At 45.5% G+C, this 17481-nt stretch overlaps 1 protein-coding gene and 1 long non-coding RNA gene across 4 annotated transcripts in view; both read right to left on the reverse strand.

Annotated features, from left to right (window-relative positions):
- Positions 1–17481, reverse strand: part of LOC134810876 (uncharacterized) — a 159108-nt gene that overhangs the window by 46714 nt on the left and 94913 nt on the right. The gene's annotated exons all lie outside the window — the stretch shown is intronic.
- Positions 4425–9453, reverse strand: LOC129135719 (uncharacterized). The gene is made up of 2 exons (XM_054656760.2): positions 9116–9453; positions 4425–9030 (listed from the first exon to the last, which is right to left on the reverse strand). Exons 1-2 carry the CDS (start codon positions 9262–9264, stop codon positions 8607–8609), a joined length of 573 nt encoding a protein of 190 aa, XP_054512735.1. The 5' UTR covers positions 9265–9453; the 3' UTR covers positions 4425–8606.

A 17481-nucleotide genomic window follows, 5' to 3' on the forward strand; every position in this document is an offset into this window, starting at 1 on the left:
CTGTTAGGGATCAGCTTCACCCCCCACCTGCAATTCGACCTTGTTCTTGAGTCATTGTCCTCCCCGAGCCTAAGGTGTTCACTCACCAACAGGTGACAATTGTGAGCACCTGCCTTCCCTACCTGATTATTAAGGGCTTTAATGAATTTCATTTTCATAAAGTGGTTTCATATCCTTGACAGAACATTTCTATCCCAGTGTAGGGGAAAAACCATTATCATTATTGACCTCAGAGTCAAAAGAGAGATACTTTTTCAGCCTTCCTTACTAATAAAATTGTAGTATCAAATGTTTATATAATGCTTTTCATCATAGACACAAACACAAAATTTTAAAGTTCACAATTTTGGAATATGAATTTGCTGCATTATTCAAGGTTGCCAGTTACAGTAGAGTTGCTCTAATGATTCCAAGTGCAGATGGCCAGAGCTGGCCTCAGATTCTCAGTTCATTAAACAGTCCTTCCTTTGACCAACAGGCCTCTCATTGTAAGGCCGCCTGGGTCTCAGCTGATGTCAAAAGCCCCATTCTACCCTGGGTGGATTGTTCACATAAAGGATCCCCATACGTATTCTGCTGCAGATAGGGATGGGGCTGGCTCTGCAGATGTCGCTGCCACCAGCACTGTCACTTTTGCTCATCACACGATCTTGGGTCTCTTTCCAGAGACTTGCACAAAGCTCAATTCAGAGTTTGCCTGTGACTGATGCACACTTGGCCTGCAGATGGACAGAGGAGGAGGAAAAGGCATCCCAGTGTTCTTCCCCGTTTGCCTGGGAAAGCTTGGGAATTCTTGGCCTCTTTAACAGCTTCGACTCAGGCTGAAAAACAAATCAGAAAGTTGCCAATGGTTTCATTCAGCCTACAAAACTGGGTTAATGTGACTCTGTGAGTGAAGCCATCAATGCACAAAAGTCAGGAAACCCAAGATTGCCATTCCCACCGCCCACGGAGGCTCTCTGCACAGGTGACCCTGTGTCCCTGCTGGGGCGCCAGACTGCATCCTTGGCAAAGCACAGAGCCACGGGGCCAGTCATCCTAGGAGTACATCAGCCTTTGGGGACTTAGTCATGGGGAAAACGGTCTCTGCATTCATGGTACTGTAATTTCAACTCTTAAATATATTCATTTGTTTTTAAATTGACTTTTAAATGCAGTATCATATATTTACTGAAAAGTGCATAAATGCTCAATGAGCACCTCACTGAATTTATACAACATGAATACACCCATGGAATCAATAACCAGGCAAGAAATCAAGCACTGCCAACACCCAAGGAGGCCCCCATCAGCCTCTTCCCCATCTCTAATATGATGATAAAACCTGACTATAAACATTAACAAAGGAATGGGATGTAAATAGACTCTGGAACTCTAGAATAGATTAGAAAATCTTATTTGAAAGTATCTTCTGAAATTGAGATTCCTGGGAACACTGGCAGACGTTGCTATCATTAGAATTCTCACCCAGCTAGCAGAATAAAGGGTGTAGTTACCCTGAAAAATTCCACAGGCACTATCTCCAGAGATGGCTGTATAGCACCTGTGCCCTTTCTTCCAATAGGCAGATACTCCTAGTAGAGGAAACACACGTGACACGTGTTCCCACCCAAGGACACCATGAGAAGCTCTGCAGAGCAGGTCAGTGCTGACTCCACCCTGGGGTCTGAGTCAGATGTCAGGCCTGGCCATGTAAATTTCAAAAACTTCCCAAAGAGATTCTGAAGTGCATCCCTGGGTGAGAACAACTCTCTCAAAGTGTTATTCATTTTGTTATTCCATTACACACTTTCCAAACCCATTCCCTCTGACAACAAAAGAATGAAACCCAGCAAAGGCGCAGGAAGGGGGTCAGGTGAGTTTCTTCTCCCCCATCCTTACTTCATCTGGGCTGATTTTGCCTAATCAAAATGGCTCCAATTACCCACAGAACTGGTCAAAATCCCAACCTCCAGAGATCAGCTCCTTTTTGTATGTAACTCCAGGCCTTTGCCTGCATCTAAAATGCTCTCTTCCTCTTCTCCACATAGCAAACTCCTACATGTTCTGCAAAATCCAGGCTAATTGTCTCCACTTTGTGTTTCCTGACTTAGTCCTTCTGTGCGCCCTAATATCCCATTAAAGGCCTCTTTACAGTTATCAATGGCTTTTTTTTTTTTTTTTTGAGACAGAGTCTCACTCTGTCACCCAGGCTGGAGTGCAGTGGCGCGATCTCAGCTCACTGCAACCTCCTCAGCCTCCCGAGTAGCTGGAATTACAGGCTGGTGCCACCACGCCTGGCTAATTTTTGTATTTTTAGTGGAGACAGGGTTTCACCATGTTGGTCAGGCTGGTCTCAAACACCTGACCTCGTGATCCACCTGTCTTGGCCTCCCAAAGTGGTGGGATTACAGGCATGAGCCACTGCGCCCAGCCATCAATGGCTTCTTTACAATTCTTGGCATATCACATTGTAATGACCTTTTGTGCTGCCTGTACCACCAAATAGACTGAGATTTTCCTCTTTCCACCTCTGCATTCTCATGGCCTAGAATGAACCCTGGAATATGCTAAATAAATAAATGATGGATGTATGCATGGATGGATGGATACTTAGAAGTGCTTTGTAAAGTGCAAACCATTCCATTTCCATCCACTCTATAACTCTCACACACAAACGGATATCTGGAACTCAAACATCCCTTTTTCCCTAGACTCCATCCTTCTCACCCTCCAAGTAGAGATCCAATTCTTTTTCATTTCAACAGGAACTAGAAACTCTACACCTTCACTATGTATTATAATTGTCAGCAAAATTTTATCTTTCTTTTCAGCATCATTATTCTCTGAGACTTACTTCCAAGGTCTAGCATTACCATGGGCCTTTTGCCTCTCTCTTTTACCCTAAAAAGCAAACATGGAGCAAATAGGCCTCTTGGGTTGGGGGTTGGAGGGGGTGGGGTTCCACCCAGGGAACAATGGCATCAAGGCCAACCCAAGCATGCATTGTGGCTCAGCAGGTGGTTCAGTGGCTGCTGGGTGTATATACACAGCAGTGGATTTCTTGGGAAGACTAAGCTACAGCCAGCCCCTTAGGTGACAGTGAGCTGAGAGTTCTACACATAGAGCTGCCCCACGGTGGCTGGTGGTTTCCTTTATGGAGGAAATGTTTTGGAATCCCAGTCCTAGCATGTGATGGTTTTCCTACATTCCAAGAGCAGCCATGTGGCAGAGGCATGCTCAGAATAAGGCATTTGAGCAAAAATGGAGTAAAAACTGTAAAGTTAGAGGGAGAGGGAATTGAACAGCTGGAGATACGGGATATTAACTAAGATGTGTCTTAAAGTGATATGAATGAGGGTGTTCCTTACCATGGGAAACCAGTGTGGGAAGGTTTAAACAGCCATGGTGGCTCACACCTGTAATCCCAGCATTTTGGGAGGCCGAGGCAGGTGGATCACTTGAGGTCAGGAGCTCAAGAGCAGCATGGCCAACATGGCAAAACCCTGTCTCTACTAAAAACAAAAAATTAGCTGGGCATGCTGGTGGGTGCCTGTAATCACAGCTTCTTGGGAGGCTGAGGCAGGAGAATCACTTGAACCCAGGAGGAGGAGGGTGCAGTGAACCAAAATCGTGCCACTGCACTCCAGCCCAGGTGACAGAGACTCTGTCTCAAAAAATAAATAAATAAAATAAAACAAACAAAAAAGAAAGCATGTAAATAGCATCATTAACAATATGTCAGAATTTCACATTAGAATAATGCCAGAGCTTGACAAAATATTAGAGACCACATACATCAAACCCATAATTTTATATAAGGCAACTGAATTACCAAGACAAACCACGAACAACTTTCATAGCAGGGTCAATCATGATATCCATTTTATAGTCCAATCTGAATGTTATTCAGACCTACCCAACCTCAAAAATTCCCACCTGGTGTCTGTTATGATGTCTTATGTATTCCCAACATTTTTTTCATTTCTTTGAGGAACAATATCTTGTTTCCAGAAAGTGCACATTAAAAACAAATCTGTTGTCAAATTGAATGGCAGTCCACAAAGTAAATGTCCTGTACTCTAAAAGTCAAGGTCATAAAAGTTAAAAACAAAAAGGCTGATGAACTGTTCCAGACAGAAGAAAGACAGAGAGACATGACAGCAAAATGAAATGTGAAACCCCAGGTTGGATATTGGCTCCTGGACCAGGAAAAGAACCATTTTCTTTTCCTAAAAAGTACATAAGAGAAACAGTTAATACAATTCAAATAAGATCTATAGATTAAATGCATCAATTTCCTGATTTTATCATTATAGAGGAGAATGATCTTGTTTTTGGAGAAGACACACTGAAGTACCGGGGGTAAAAGAGCAGGGGCCACACATTTTTTTTTTTTTTTTTTGAGACAGAGTCTTGCTCTGTCACCTAGGCTGGAGTGCAGTGGCGCAATCGCGACTCACTGCAACCTCCATCTCCTGGGCTCAAGCAATTCTCCTGCCTCAGCTTCCCGAGTAGCTGGGATTACAGGCACCTGCTGCCATGCCCAGTTAATTTTTGTATTTTTAGTAGAAACAAGGTTTCACCATATTGGTCAGGCTGTCTTGAACTCCTGACCTTAGGTGATCCACCTGCCTCGGCCTCCCAAAGTGCTGGGATTACAGGCATGAGCCACCGCACCCAGCCGGGCCATGCATATTAAAGTCACCTTCATGCATCTCAGCAGGAATAAGGAGACAAGTACCTGCAAGGATAGCAAGCCCAACTGGGAGGCGGTGCAGAGCCTCAGTGATGCAGCCTCTTGTGCTGCCAGATTCCCCCCTCGTGATGGCATAGAAGTGGTTACACACATTGCTTAACACCTCCAGTGCCCTTCATTTCCTCAGCTGAGGGTGTGAAGAAAAATACTAGTGGTCAACACTTACGAAAACCTTCGTCAGTGCCAGGCACTGCTTCAAGCGCCTCACCTGCATTACCAACAACCTTTTACAAATGAGAAGACCAAGGCACAGAGAGTGAAGCAATTTGCTCAAGGTCACATAGCTGAGTGTCACCAAAACTGAACCACTCCCTTATACCATGTCTCAGGTCCTAGCATTTCTGTGAAACATAAATGAAATATGTCAAGCACTGAATTTAGAGCCCATGGGAAGGAAGTGCTTGGTAGAGGTTAGCTTAATCATCAGTGTTAACTTCACCAACACCATGAGTGAAAGATATGCCGCAGTACCCAGACCATCGGCTGGACCCTAAGTCCTCAGAGCTAAAGTTCCTTTCCTCGCTAACTGTTGTGCAGAGTTTCATCAAATCATGCAATCCGTAAGCTAAACCCCAGATATCTCAGAAGAGCTAAAACAAAACTAGGAGTAACAAGTGAATATCTTCTTTCTTGTAGCAATCGATAACTTTGTAGGTTGGTTTCATAAAACTTGGCTGCATGATTCATTTAGACTTGAGGATATTTTCCAAACTATTTGGATTCCTTTTTAGGACACCACAAAACTGGGGGTGGGGGAAAGATTTATAGTCAGTCATAACTGTGGTATAGATATTTCAGACATGTATTTGGGCTTTTCTCTAGAAATCATGCTAATATATCTTGTCTAGTAAAAGATACTGGATGCCATTCACACAAGTCACTTTTCTGTTTTTTAAGATTTTTGGTTCCTTACAGAGTGGACTTTAATGGTGTATTAGTCCATTTTCACACTGCTATAAAGAACTATCTGGGACAGGGTAATTTATGAAGAAGAGGTTTAACTGACTCACTGTTCCACAGGCGAGCATGACTGGGCGGCCTCAGGAAACTTACAATCATGGTGGAAGGTGAGGCGGAAGCAAGCACATCTCACACGGCACACCGGAGAGAGAGGAAAAGCAAAGAGGAAACTGCCACACACGTTCAAACTACCAGATCTCATGAGAACTCACTCACTATCATGGAACAGAAAGGGGAAAGTCCGCCCCCAGGATCCAATCACCTCCCACCCGGTCCCTCCCCCGACACACGGGGATTACAATTTAAGATGAGATTTGGGTGGGGATACAGAGCCAAACCATATCAGATGGGTTTTTTGGTTGTTTTTATTTGTTTGTTTGGTTGGTTTGGGGTTTGGGTTTGTTGTTTGTTTTTTGTTTTCTTGAGACAGGATCTGACTCTGTCACCCAGGCTGGAGTGCAATGATGCAATCTGGGCTCACTGCAACCTCCACCTTCCAGGCTCAAAACATCCTCCCATCTCAGCGTCCTGAGTAGCTGAGACTACAGGCACACCCCACCACATCCAGCTAATTTTTGTGTGTGTGTATTTTTGGTAGAGACGGGGTTTTGCCATCTTGCCCAGCCTTGTCTCTAACTCCTGGGCTCAATCAACCGTCTGCCTCAGCCTTCCAAAGTGCTGGGATTACAGGCATGAGCCATTGCCCCCAGCCTGTTTTTGTTTTTTGAGGCAGGATCTCACTCTGTGGCCCAGGTTGGAGAGCAGTGGCAGTGATCTTGGCTCACTGCAACCTCGACCTCCTAGGTTCAAGCAATTCTCCCACCTCAGCCTCCCAAGTAGCTGAGACAACAGGCACATGCCACCACACCCAGCTAATTTTTTAATTTTTTTAGAGACAGGGTCTCCCTATGTTGCCCAAGCTGGTCTCAAACTCCTGGGCTCAAGTGATCCTCCCACCTTGGTCTCCCAAAGTGCTGGGATTAGAGGCCTGAGCCACTGCGTCCACTTCCTTTGATGGTTTCTACTTGGTTGGTGCTGATACTGAATGGATGGGTCATCCAGTCATGCTCCTTAAACTCAAAAGGACACTGGATTCATCAGCTAGGGCTACTGTAACAAAGCTCCACAGATCAGGTGGCTTAAACAACAGAAATATATATTCTCCAATTTTGGAGGCTAGATACCCAAAATCAAGACATCAGCAGGGTTGTTTCTTCTGTGGCCTCTCTCCTTGGGTCTTCATATGATCTTTCCCCCTCTGTGTGTGTCTGTGTCCTTATCTCCTCTCCATATAAAGACACGTGGGATTGCAGTCATGTGGGATTGCAGCCCACCCTAAGAGCCTCATTTCAACTTAATCACCTTTGTAAAAACATCTCCAAATGCAATAAACATTCTGAGGTACTGGGGTTAGGACTTCAACATGTGAATTTGGGGTGGGGACCCAATTTCACCCAAAACAGAGACTGAGACAGAGGGGAAGACAGAACCCATACACATGTGTCTTCAATTCTAGGCATGAATATTCCCTGGAAGCTCATTGTTTGTGGAACACTATTTCTAGCTTCCGATGCCACCTGTCTCCTCCAAATCAGCCTCCCTGAGAACTAATTCAACAAAGGGTCCATCCTAGCAAAGTTTTCAGAACCTTCTCTTGCATCTCCATAAACTCCTTCTTGAAGTCCACTGTACATCCCTTGACATCCCCACCCAGCTGACCCTGCGCCACCATCTTCTAGGGAACTTCCAGTATCCAGGAATACAAGATTCTTGTGCTTAATATGTTGGCACCATTGCTGCATTCAACGCTCAACCAATATGGCTAAGCAACTTGGAAATAATCCATCCTCTTAATAGCTGATATAATTTTTGTACTTTATTTACTACAAACATTGAATTTTTCCTTCAGGCCTCATAGAGAACAGCACTGACAACTTCCAGAAACATATTTGAAATGCCTGACATAGTGTACACAGCTGATGAGAAATGTTCCGAGTGTGCTGTGACAAAAACGAGGAAAAGTCGACAGGAAATCACTAATCCAAAATGAAAGCTCTCCAAAGCTCCCTGCCACACATCCCGCTTCTGATTGAGGGACCCGTGGTCTGCACACCTGCGTGGGCCACTAATCCCCCAAGGGACCGCAGGCCTCTGTCTCCATGTCAGTTACACAGGAGTCAAAAATAGACTGTTCTCTACTCCCCAAACTATGTAAGGAGGGAAAAATGAGATGGAACTGTAAGAAAAACTTGGGTAAAAGTCAAAATAGTTTAAATAAATTTAATTTTAATTCCTCACTGTCGAAACCGACTTAAATACATTGAATTTGTTATTTTTATTCTGGCATTGTTTACCAGGTTATAAAGATGAGATGGCTCCCACAGTCAAATGTCTGTCTTCAACTCCATGAAAAGATTTAGAGCTGCGATTTCATTGCCCTTATCCGATCCTTACCGAATTTCCGTGGCTCTGGACTTCCTCCTACACGACAGAAGATAACCGGGCCACTGAAGAGAAACTCATTTTACTTGTGGGCCGCGTGTAGTAAAATCTGTGACCACCAGGGGGCAGCACAGACCTGGTGCTGCTGTAGACCTGGTCGCTGGGTGTTCGCGGCGGGATTTCTCCAGCCACAGGGTCCTCCCTTCCCCCCTGGAAAACCTCTCTGCGCTGCAGGAATCTGAAAGTGCTCAGGGGCTGCGGGCTCTGGCTCTGGTCTGCTGATGGCAGACCCTTGCCCTGAGGATGCCCTCCTCCTGCCCAGTGCTGGGCAAGGGACTCCGCCCTGGGAGCTGAGTCAAAGCCGGACTGGGCTGCCTTTGGTGCTCAGGGTGGTCCCTGAACACGGGCCTGGGGACAGAGACCAGACCCAGGATTCACAGGCCACGCAAGGCATCTGAACCTGAACTCACAGTCTCCAGGCCCGGGGATCTTTCTGAAGACTCGGGGCAGGAACCAGGCAGCCCAGGGCAGGGGCATCAAAGCCCCTGGTCAGGAGGGAAGAGGAAGCCCATCGGCCTTGGGAAGATTCTAAAAGCAAACCAGGCTCCATATTGACCTTCTGCTGCACTCGCAGAGCGTTTTCTCCTTCTAATTCACTGTTAGCGCGTAAACCTGGACCAGCACCGCACACCACAGACGAACGAAGGCACTGCAACACGCCAGCGACCCAAGCAGAAAGCGCTGAGGGAAGGGGCAGCCCCGCAGGGTGGTCTCCCTGGCTCCCTGTCTGTTGTGAAACACACGCAGCTCCCCGACAGCAGGCAACGCTCGTGGTAAACACAAAACCCCAGCCGGGAACCAAGACACCATCAGAACCAGGCGACAAGATCCTGTCACAAGGAAAACAGAAGCTCAGCCTGGGTTGCGTTGGTGGGGTGTTGGGGCTGATGCTTCCACAGCCCTCTCTTAACTTACCTGGTAACTGGCCCAACTCGTCCTGTCACCCAAAACGGGGTAGATAGGGATCCAAGGAAGCATGGCAGGGACAGCCGCGGGGTGACAGGGCTGAGGTGGCTCTGCACCCAGCTCCCCCTGCAGTTCCCACACACGGGCTTCCCATTCATCCCGGTGATTGATGCTCCTGGAAGCGCCTGGAAACTCTGCCTGTGAGCTAATTATTATGGGGAATGACCTGCGTCCTGGTCAGGAGTGAGTAGGGAGATCATTAGGTGAGAGCTGGCTATTCACAAGAGGGCAGCCTTTGATGCGAGCCGAGCAGAAAGTTTGGCCGAAACTCAACACCTCTTAGAAGTACAGATTAGTGGAGAGGAAGAAAGGAGAACGCATTGTGGAAGTTTTCAAGAAGGAGACAAAGATGCCTGTGTTTTGTATAGCTCAGCTGCCTCAGGAAAATGTCCATTTGTTTTCTTTACACTCCTTTTACATTTTAAGTGGAATCTAGTGAATGTGTCTTTTCAGCGTTCCCAATTTCACCATTTTCACTACACCTCGTGTTGCCATTTTAATGAAGCATCATTTTTCCAGAGGGTGTGGGAACAAAACCTATTTAATGACCTCTCTGAGCAAACACTGAGTTCTTCAAATATTTCCCTGAATTAAAATCCCCACCTCACAATTCACTTCCTTTTTTAAATGTCAGTTTGCCAACTGCTGCAAACCAATAAACAGGGCTTTCCTTTACCCGCAAGCCAGAGGGCTCCTGTGGAGCCTTATGGCCCGGGGGTGCCTGAGAAACCCCTGCTCTCCGTGTCTGGCTGCTGCCCTCGGAGAGCTCAGTGGAGGCAGCAATCCCCCTGGAAGCACAACATGTGCCTTGCATCTCTGCAGCACACGTGTTTAGGGGACTCAGCCAAAACCTGGGAGGACCTGGGAGATTCTCTGGTCCAGCCCCTCACTCTACAGACAGGGAAACTGAGGCCAGCAAGGAGAGGCATGCACCAGCCACACAGGGCATCGCCGGTAGAACAGGAAGGCCATAAAGAATAAGCAGGGTTGGGGCCGGGTGCGGTGGCTCACACCTGTAATCCCAGTACTTTGGGAGGCTGAGATGGGCGGATCATGAGGTCAGGAGATCAAGATCATCCTGGCTAACACGGTGAAACCCCGTCTCTACTAAAAATACAAAAAAAATTAGCCGGGCACGGTGGCGGGTGCCTGTAATCCCTACTCGGGAGGCTGAGGCAGGAGAATGGCATGAACCCGGGAGGTGGAGCTTGCAGTGAGCCGAGATCACGCCACTGCACTCCAGCCTGGGTGACAGAGCAAGACTCTGTGTCAAAAAAAAAAGAATAAGCAGGGTTGGCCCCATGTGGCCTCAGCATCACTTAGGGCAGTTGTGCAAAATGCATATTATACCCTTCCCAAATCTACCGAATTGGAGCTTCTGGAGTGGGAACTGGGAATGTCCGTTTCAACTACATTCCACATAGTGATAAACATTAACTTTTGGGAAGAACTACTAGTAGTAGAAAGAATAGGTTTGGGCCAGGCGCGGTGCCTCATGCCTGTAATCCCAGCACCGTATAGGCGGAGGCCCAAGCAGGCAGGTCAACAGAGGCCAGGCATTGGAGACCAGCCTGGCCAACATGTGAAACTCCGTCTCTACTAAAAATACAATCATTAGCCGGGCATGGTGGCGCGTGCCTGTAATCCCAGCTACTCAGGAGGCTGAGGCACGAGAATCTCTAGAACCTGGGAGGCAGAGCTTGCAGTGAACCTAGATTGAGCCACTGCACTCCAGCCTGGGCAACACAGTAAGACTCCATCTGAAAAAAAAAATAGGTTTGAATCCCACCTCTGCTGCCTACCAACTCATTTACTTTGGCAAGGTAATGTCTCTGAGCTCCAGTTCCTCATCGGTCACTGGGGAGATTGCTGTGGAGACATCGTGAGATGGTGCATGTAGGCACACTCAGGTCCTGGGGCCTGGCACAAGGAAGCACTCTCTCAGTGTCACCTGTCCTCTAGAGGCAAGCACAACACACAATTTCTGGAGTCCCAGAGCCCCCACTTATAGACTGTATGAGCTTGGGCACATTATTTGTCTCTTTCAAGCCTCAGCTTCCTTATCCGTAAATGGAGATAATAATATTACCTCCTCCCAGGAATGCTGTGAAGGTAAAGAGTAATATCAAGTTGTAGCGGCACAGTCTAGTCATGAAACAAAACCACTGTAGGTCTTTCAACAGACAGATTTCAAGGCAGGGATTTAGTTCCACAGGGGATAGAAGAGCTTTGCCAAACAGAACAGAGGCCATCTAGAGATAGGCTGCTGGAAGGACAAAGGAAGATGGCTCTTTTTTAGAGGCAGGGAGTCAAGCCAGGCACCCCAGTAGGTGCTGGAGCATGGTGGGGCAGGGGAGCTAATGCCACGGAGAATTAACTGCTGCTGGATGTGGAGATACCACACAAGGAAGATGGGAAGGAGAGAAAGGCCCAGGCTTCTCTTTTCCCCCAACCCTGTAGTCTCCTACCAGTGCCTCTCCTTGCCCAGAGGAGGTAGAAGTCAGAAGATACAGGAGCCTGGGCAGTGTATCCAGAGACACAGAGCAGAGAGAAAGGGCAGACATTGGGCCTGAGAGCAAACAAGCAAATGCCTAGCACACACACAGAAAAGCACTTACACATTCTCAATCACAGTGGGAGCATCCTGTTAGTGCTTGTCATTGTCACTGTTAACAAAATACAACAGCCTGAAGGAATAGGCTCTTAGCAAGAAAAGTGTGTCTGTGGGAAGCCTGCCTTTTATTAGTCACGCACAAGCATCATTTCTCCAGGAGTGGCCACCACATGGAGGGAAAGTCCTGAAATTAGAGTCCCAGATGTGCTTCTTATAAAGGGAACCTCTTTGTCTACGAAAACATGAGTTTCACATGCATCCTAAGGCTGTAATAAGATCAGAGACATGAAAGTGTTTAAAAGTGCTATGCCGATACAGGGCATGCTTGTATTCTCCAAAGGGGGCATTTTCAAAAAAACAGTTGTTTCGTAAGTTCTTGATTACTTAACAGAGTTCTGATAACAAAAGTGTTATTGTTTGGGGATTATATTTGTTCACAGTAACTGCATTTTATATGTTTACAATGAAAATCATTTCACTTTTGCAATACTGGTTTCTTGTTTGCTAGCTCCCTGGTCTACTAGTTCATTGCACTAGGCAATGTGAAATATTCTGAAATTTTCTGAAATTTTATTTACTATTTTTAATATACTACTAAAATGTTTAATTTTCCCCCCAGAGTACTACATTATATGTTCAGGAATATTTTACTTTGTCGGTTTCAGCAAAGAGTGTTCCGGGATGTGGTCAAACAGCCAGCGCACCCCGAGTGTCAACAATCATGCAGCAGCTGGCAGAGCTTGTTCGGCATTGATGAGCCAGGTGTGCAGCCTGGAGCCAGGCCCACATGACAGGAGCAACCAGGGTGGTCCAAGAGGGAGACCAGGACAGACCAGGGATACAGTTGGGATGCAGCATTTGGGGGCTCAAGTAGCTCCACAGACAGGTCTGGGCCCTTTGCTTCAGCTCAGGAGGGTTCATGTGGGACTTTTGCAGGGGAAGAAGCAAGCCCCAAATTGGTGTGGTTTGACATTTGCCAAAAAAGAGAGGTGTAGTCCAAGCATCTTAAGATATTTATCTTAAGGAACATTCCCAAGAAGGGGCAAACAGGAGATGCCAGGAATTAAGGGTATTTGGACTTGGACACAGGGATGGAAACCCCTCGTTTTCCCTGCACCATATGCAGAGAGCCAAAAGCGGTAGCATGGAGGGAACTCCCACCCAAGAACATGAAGAAAAGCTTGTCCTCAAAGAGCTAAATCAGCAAGTCTATATGTGATATCAGATAGGAGATCTATGATTCTGGTTCTTCGTGGTCTGGTCTCACCAAGACTGTTGAAATGTGTTTGAAAACACCCAAGATGCAGTAAAGGGGACCCAAGGATCACCACTGGAAAGGACTTAAATTGTGACTGCAATCAGGTAAGCAGGAACTTGGTCAACTCTGTTGAATTCTGTTAGGAGAAAAGTTGTTTGAACTTGAAAGCACAGGCAACCTCACACACAGAATACGTAAACTTGAAGACCCGGGCGGGCTAGTACCCACACAAACTCAATGAAGGGAGGAGGCAGGGTGGCCTATAGAGCCTAGCACTATAATCAGTGGACATAAATATATATGGCCTCTGAAACACACTGATTTATTAACTAAATTAGACAACTCCTTCACTTTGCTCCAATTCTGTATTCATCAGGGAGCCTCCTGAGTATAATTTTGACTCCCCTAGGAAAGCTGCTGAGAGAGATAATAGGCTCATCATATTGCCTGAAATATCTCAGTCAAAAGGATGCTCAAGGTTCTTATTGCAAAATGATACTGGTACTTTGATTTATACATCAGTCTCTTGTCATGTTGGTTAATGGGAGTTTGCCCCCAGAGAACCAGATTCACACCAAGGATCCTTAAAATTTATAACATTTGAAGCTGCAAAGCTGAAAAGCTGACCTGCTATAGTGTAGAATCTGCAGAAGGTAAATGCCAACTGAGGAGCTATGTAAGCATTCACACAGCCAACCTCCCTTGATAACATCCCAACATTGCCACATGCCACGTTTTAAATTTAAACAAATAAAAGTATAACAGTGTTGGGTGTGTATGTGCCAGTTCATTTCCAATGTTCCACACTGTAAAACAGCTTGAAGCCTATAAAACTGGAGATGTTATTGTCTTGGGCCAGATCTGTGCTGCAGGAAAGGATTCAGGGTCTTTGAACTATAAATAAATTCAGTTAACACTGGGCATTAAATTGTGAACTGCTACAGCATAGTTTAGATATGGTAAGTCACAGAGCAATCAGTACAGTTTTCTATGTAGCTCCAACTACATTTCCTTCAGAGCCTTTTAGACACTTCTGGGACTTTTATAGTTTCTTAACAATTTAAAACTTTTGTACCAAAAATCAAAAAGTATTCTGGCCATTAAATAAATGACCCACAATATGTGATAACATTTTAAAAATCAAGAAATAGGAGACATTATAACTAAAGAGACAAACAAATTTGACCCTATGAAAGTTTCAAATTTCTGTGAAGTTAACTATCAAAATTAAAATTTAAAAGGCAAACATATTGGAAATATATTTGCAGCAAATACAGCAATAAACAAGCAAACATTTTATTGAAAACTATTTGAATTGCCTAATAAATAAATGAAAATTAAAAAGAGAGAAATATTATTATATGCCTATTAAAAGGTAAGCAAATATACCTAACAAAAATTAAGAGATTAATATCCATTGCAAGCACAGTTGGGAAGAGTTAGATTCTTGCATGCAGCTGTTAGCAGCCCATATTTACATGATTCTTTCTATTATACATCAAGAGTAATGGAATCATTTACATTCTTTTACAACTACTCTGACTTTAAGATATTTATGCTAAGGAAAATATTTATTTATTTATTTATTTGTTTGTTTATTTGTTTATTTATTTGTGAAAGGGTCTTTGTCACCCAGGCTGGAGTGCAGTGGTAAGATCACCACTCACTGCAGCCTCAACCACCCAGGCTCAAGTGATCCTCCCACCTCAGCCTCCCAAGTAGCCGGACTACAGGCATGCACCACCACACCTGGCTAATTTTTTATTTTTTGTAGAGACAGTGTCTCGCTATGTTGCCCAGGCTGATCTCAAACTCCAAGCAATCCTCCCACCTCAGCCTTCCAAAATGCTGGGATTATAGATATGAGCCCCTGTACTTGGCCTGAACATACTTACTTTTTTTTTTTTTTTTTTTTTTTGCAGTTGCAAGATTTAATAAAATGAAAACAGAGCTCCCATACAATGGGAGGGGACCCAAAGGAGGTTGCCGCTCCCTGCTTGAATGCCTGGGTTTATATCCCGATCATTGTCCCTCCCCCTGTGCTCTCAGGCGATATATGATTTAACTATTTCTTTACCTCCTGCTTTTAGCCTTATTTGTATTTTAGTGAGCCCTCTTTACTACCTGATTGGTTGGGTGTGAGCTGAGTTATAAGCCCCGTGTTTAAAGGTAGGGGGTGTGGTCACCTTCCCCAGCTAGGCTTAGGAATTCTTAGTCAGCCTAGGAAATCCAGCTAGTCCTGTCTCTCAGTGCCCCCCTCAACAGGAAAACCCAAATGCTGTTCGGGAGGTTGGCCGATGACTGCTCTAACTGCTTCCTGCTGAATTGGGGCATAGTAGGGGCCGTGCAGTTGAGATTTCCTCAGGAGGGGTGCCTTCAATGTCATCAACATTGGAGAATGGGCTAGCAGGCTGGTCCGGGGTCTGCGATAGATCTTAGTCATGTACTGCATCTGGGGCTCCATTTGAAGAACTGTTTGTAGGTTTACAGCTTCGATTCTTGAAGAGACAAACTTAACAAGGAGGTTAAAGATACAGGGATTGAAGAGTATGGCCTGAAGTGCAGGGGCATATGGGTGTGGGCGGTGAAATTGGGGTTTCCTTTAGAAAAACTCCTGTATGATGGGGCATCAATATTTCCGGGAAGCTGCATTCTCCATAGAAGCTCTTGGTAAGGGGAGCTGCTGGTAGTACAGCGGCATAGAGCGGGTGCAATGAGAGTGAAACAGGGTAAGAGAACAGTAAAAAGAAAAACATGACAAAGGAGGGCCATGGGGATCTACGATTCTAGTTACTTTCTTCACAGTTGTCACTTGAAGAGCAGGTGCAGATCCTCTAGAGGTTCACAGGAATAGCTAGTGTTGTCTCCTGGATTTTCAGGTTCCTTTGGCAGTATCCAGGGTTTGACTCGAGTGTGATGTATCCAAGACTCCACTCCAGCCACTTTAACCACTAAGCTAAGTCCCGCTTTTTGGGGAGAGTTTCAGATTCTTAGTAAGGCTATAGGCAACAGAGCAGGCCATGTGAGGTGGGTTTCTTGGGTTAGCTTTTTTAGATGTCATGTGAGTGTTTCATTCATTTTCTCGACTTTTCCTGAGGATTGTGGCCTCCAGGTGCAGTGTAAGTGATATTGTATGCCTAACGCCTGGGATATTCCCTGGATTACTGCAGTCTTGAAAGCAAGGCCTTTGTCACTGTCACTCTGTAAGCCTTGGGGAAGTCCAAATCTGGGAATTATTTCATGAATTAGTGCCTTTATTACCTCTTGGGACTTTTCTGTCCTACAAGGGAAGGCCTCTGCCCAACCAGTCAAAGTATGTACCCAGACTAGTAGATACTGAAATCCCTGAGATTTGCGCATGTGGGTAAAATCTAGTTGCCAGTCTTCTCCTGGGTAATGGCCTGTTCTTTGTTCTCCTGAAGGAGCTTGGTGATAAGGCAGGGGATTATTTCTTTGGCACATTTCACAGGCCCTTACTATCTGCTTGATAGTTTTGAAAAGGCCTGGTCCAGTAAATAATGATTTGGCCATCTGATGGGTGCTATCAATGCCTAAGTGAAAGGTTTGGTGAAGGGTTTTAAGTAATTTCCATTGGTTAGCTGCAGGCAAAAGTATTTTTCCTTCTTCAGTGGCTAGCCATCCTGAGGGGAGGAAACTATGTCCTTGTAAGGTTCCTCATTCTATTTCTTCTGCTGAATACTGGGACTTGGTTTCCTGGAGGGGGTTACCCCATACTAGGGGTCCTTCTATAAGCATTTCTAATGGAGGGTCCCGCCTTGCGGCTCTTTTGGCTTCAATATCTGCTTGGCGGTTCCCTTCTATTTCCCTCTCCTTTCCTTTCTCATGACCCTGGCAGTGTAAGACTGCCACCTCTTTAGGTTTCTGTACAGCTAATAGTAATCTCCTAATGGCTTCCTGATGTTTGATAGGTGTTCCCTCGGAAGTTAGGAATTCCCTTTCTCTCCATATTGCTGCTTGGGCATGGAGGACTAGGTAAGCATACTTAGAGTCTGTATATATATTTACCCTTTTTCCTTCTCCTAATTCTAGTGCCCAAGTGAGGGCTATTAGTTCTGCCAGCTGAGCACTGGTTCCTGGAGTGAGGGGATTACTTTCAAGTATTCCATTATCACTGACCACTGCATACTCTGCCTTTCGAAGTCCTTTTTCTACAAAGGAACTTCCATCAGTATACAAGTTGAGGTAGGGATCAGTCAAGGGAACCTCTAGAAGGTCCCCTCGAGTAGTGTAGGTTTGAGCAATTACTTGTTGACAGTTACGTTCTGTCTTTTCTTCATTGTCTGGAAGAAATGTGGCTGGGTTAAGAGTTGCACAGGTGTGCAGTCGCAGCACTGGTCCTTCAAGTAACAGAGCCTGATATTTAAGTAAATGGTTGTCTGACAGCCACAAGTCTCCTTTAGCAGTGAGTATGCCGTTCACATC

The sequence above is a fragment of the Pan troglodytes genome, chromosome 7 (genome assembly GCF_028858775.2).
Source record: "Pan troglodytes isolate AG18354 chromosome 7, NHGRI_mPanTro3-v2.0_pri, whole genome shotgun sequence".
In the NCBI taxonomy this organism is placed as follows: Eukaryota; Metazoa; Chordata; class Mammalia; order Primates; family Hominidae; genus Pan; species Pan troglodytes.

Coding starts and splice junctions, on each gene's coding strand:
- LOC129135719 (XM_054656760.2), bottom strand. CDS start 9,264: ATGAATGGGAAGCCCGTGTGTGGGAACTGCAGGGGGAGCTGGGTGCAG. Junction 9,031..9,115: donor CGAGTTGGGCCAGTTACCAG/GTAAGTTAAGAG, acceptor TCCTTGTGACAG/GATCTTGTCGCCTGGTTCTG.